This window comes from Pundamilia nyererei, unplaced genomic scaffold, assembly GCF_000239375.1.
Source record: "Pundamilia nyererei isolate P.nyererei 1_Seehausen unplaced genomic scaffold, PunNye1.0 scaffold00012, whole genome shotgun sequence".
Lineage (NCBI taxonomy): Eukaryota > Metazoa > Chordata > Actinopteri > Cichliformes > Cichlidae > Pundamilia > Pundamilia nyererei.
The window spans coordinates 6,358,583-6,360,348 of NW_005187413.1; the positions used below are offsets into that span (position 1 = coordinate 6,358,583).

General features: G+C 45.7%; 1 protein-coding gene across 2 annotated transcripts in view; it reads left to right on the forward strand.

The window, feature by feature from the left end:
* The first annotated feature begins 44 nt into the window (after positions 1–44).
* LOC102207192 (sodium- and chloride-dependent GABA transporter 2-like) overlaps positions 45–1,766 on the forward strand; it is a 16,879-nt gene continuing 15,157 nt past the window's right edge. Inside the window, exon 1 of one of the 2 annotated variants that reach the window (XM_005724693.1) lies at positions 45–640. In XM_005724693.1, coding sequence (XP_005724750.1) covers positions 466–640 — 175 coding nt within the window. In that variant the 5' untranslated portion in view covers positions 45–465. The remainder of the gene's footprint in view (positions 641–1,766) is intronic. The other variant, XM_005724695.1, reaches the window with a different exon arrangement.

A 1,766-nucleotide genomic window follows, 5' to 3' on the forward strand; every position in this document is an offset into this window, starting at 1 on the left:
TGTGTGTGTGTGTGTGTGTGTGTGTGTGTGTGTGTTTCTTTCTTTCTTTCTTTTCCCGCAGGACAGATACCGAGCACGCCCACATCCACGGAACACCTGTGGGCGTAACGGATTTTGACAGGTAAGCACGTTTCTTCACCGTCATGCTCGCACTGTCCCTATAGGCTGTTGGTCATGTTATAACATCTGCACGCACCGCGAATTGCTACATGTTGAAAGAATTCTATCAGAACAAAAAACAAAACAAAAAACAATTAAGGAGGGAGCTGGACTTCACTGAATAGTCGGCTGCTGACAGTCTTGCAAAGCTCGGTTTTTGGCCTCACAGTCGGACAGTTAGGTAACAATTGGGTAACATTTAGGTAAGCTCGTGCACATCTGCATGACACGGTCCCCAGCCCGTCACTCCAGAAACTCGGGGACTTGTGTCAGTTTTACCATTAGGTAAGCTCTCTGCACAGCAGCATGGCAGACTCTCTGTGCAGGCTCTTCCATTCCTCCACAAAGACCACTTCAAAAACTGTAGAAGAGCGTGGCAAGTGGGGCAGCAAAAAGGAGTTCATCCTGTCTGTGGCCGGTGCTATTATTGGACTTGGCAACGTGTGGAGATTTCCATATCTTTGCTACAAGAATGGCGGGGGTGAGTATTTCTGTTATTCTCCCCCTTACTTAACCAAAGTGCAGTGCAACGTCTGAACCTCCGAAACTCTTTGTTCCCATAATAAAAATCAGAGGGAGAGAGAGAGAGAGAGAGAGAGAGAGAGAGAGAGAGGAAACAGAATGACCAGTAGACTATTGTTTTATTAATCGCAGATGACTTTTTCTTGGTTAGGGGTGGGTCTAATTAGAGGATGAAAAACATATTAAATGGTTGATAAGCAGCTTAGTTTTCATCCCCGTTTCCTTCTGTCCCACAGGTTATTTAAAAAAAAATACATTGCCAGATTTATTCTGTTTTTTTATTACAAAGAAAGTTGCTTTCGCCTTTTTTTCTAGCCTAATTTGAATTTTACTGATTAATCTGCAGAGTTTTAGGCGCATGACAGAAGCAAACAACAAAAAGTGCGCTGGATCAATGCAACAGTGTTTTGGAACAGGGCAGCAAGTTTACCAATCAGAACAAGTTACAAAGTAAACGCCATGTGATGATCTCAGTGTAATAAGGAGTAAAGTAAGTAAAACATCCCAAAAGTCGTTATATTAGTAAATGTTTACACGAGAAGCAGTCGGTTAAACCATCGTAACAAATGCCACTGGTATAAGAAGGTGGACTAGAAAACAAGCTCAAGAACCGCCTTTCAGTCAAAGCGCAGGGCGTGGAGCCGGAGTCAGCGTGGTTTTCACGAGCCAGTCTCAGCGGAGACTACACACCTGTTACGTAACGCAGTACCGAACCGCTGCAGTGCGCAGAAAGTCCCACAGTGCATACTTTTCGCATACGGAGCTTATTATCACCACTACTGGCGCACATCCCAGGACTGCTCCTCACCAGAAAACAGTCTGTCCACACGGATGCACAGACCGTGGAGCTGCTCGTTATAGTGTCGTTAGTTATACCAGGGGCGATTCCAGGATCAGAGCTTTGGGGGTGCTGAGCACCCAGAGAGTTGCCCAGCCAGGCAAGATAAACCTGTCTCTGTCAGTCCCTGCATCCTTAAATGTTGTCCCGACTCCCGAGTTCTCTCTGACTGTCACTTTGGTGCATTTAAACCCCTGTTCCTCCTTGTCCTCATCGTCTGTTGTCTTCGTCTCCGTTATCAGTCATC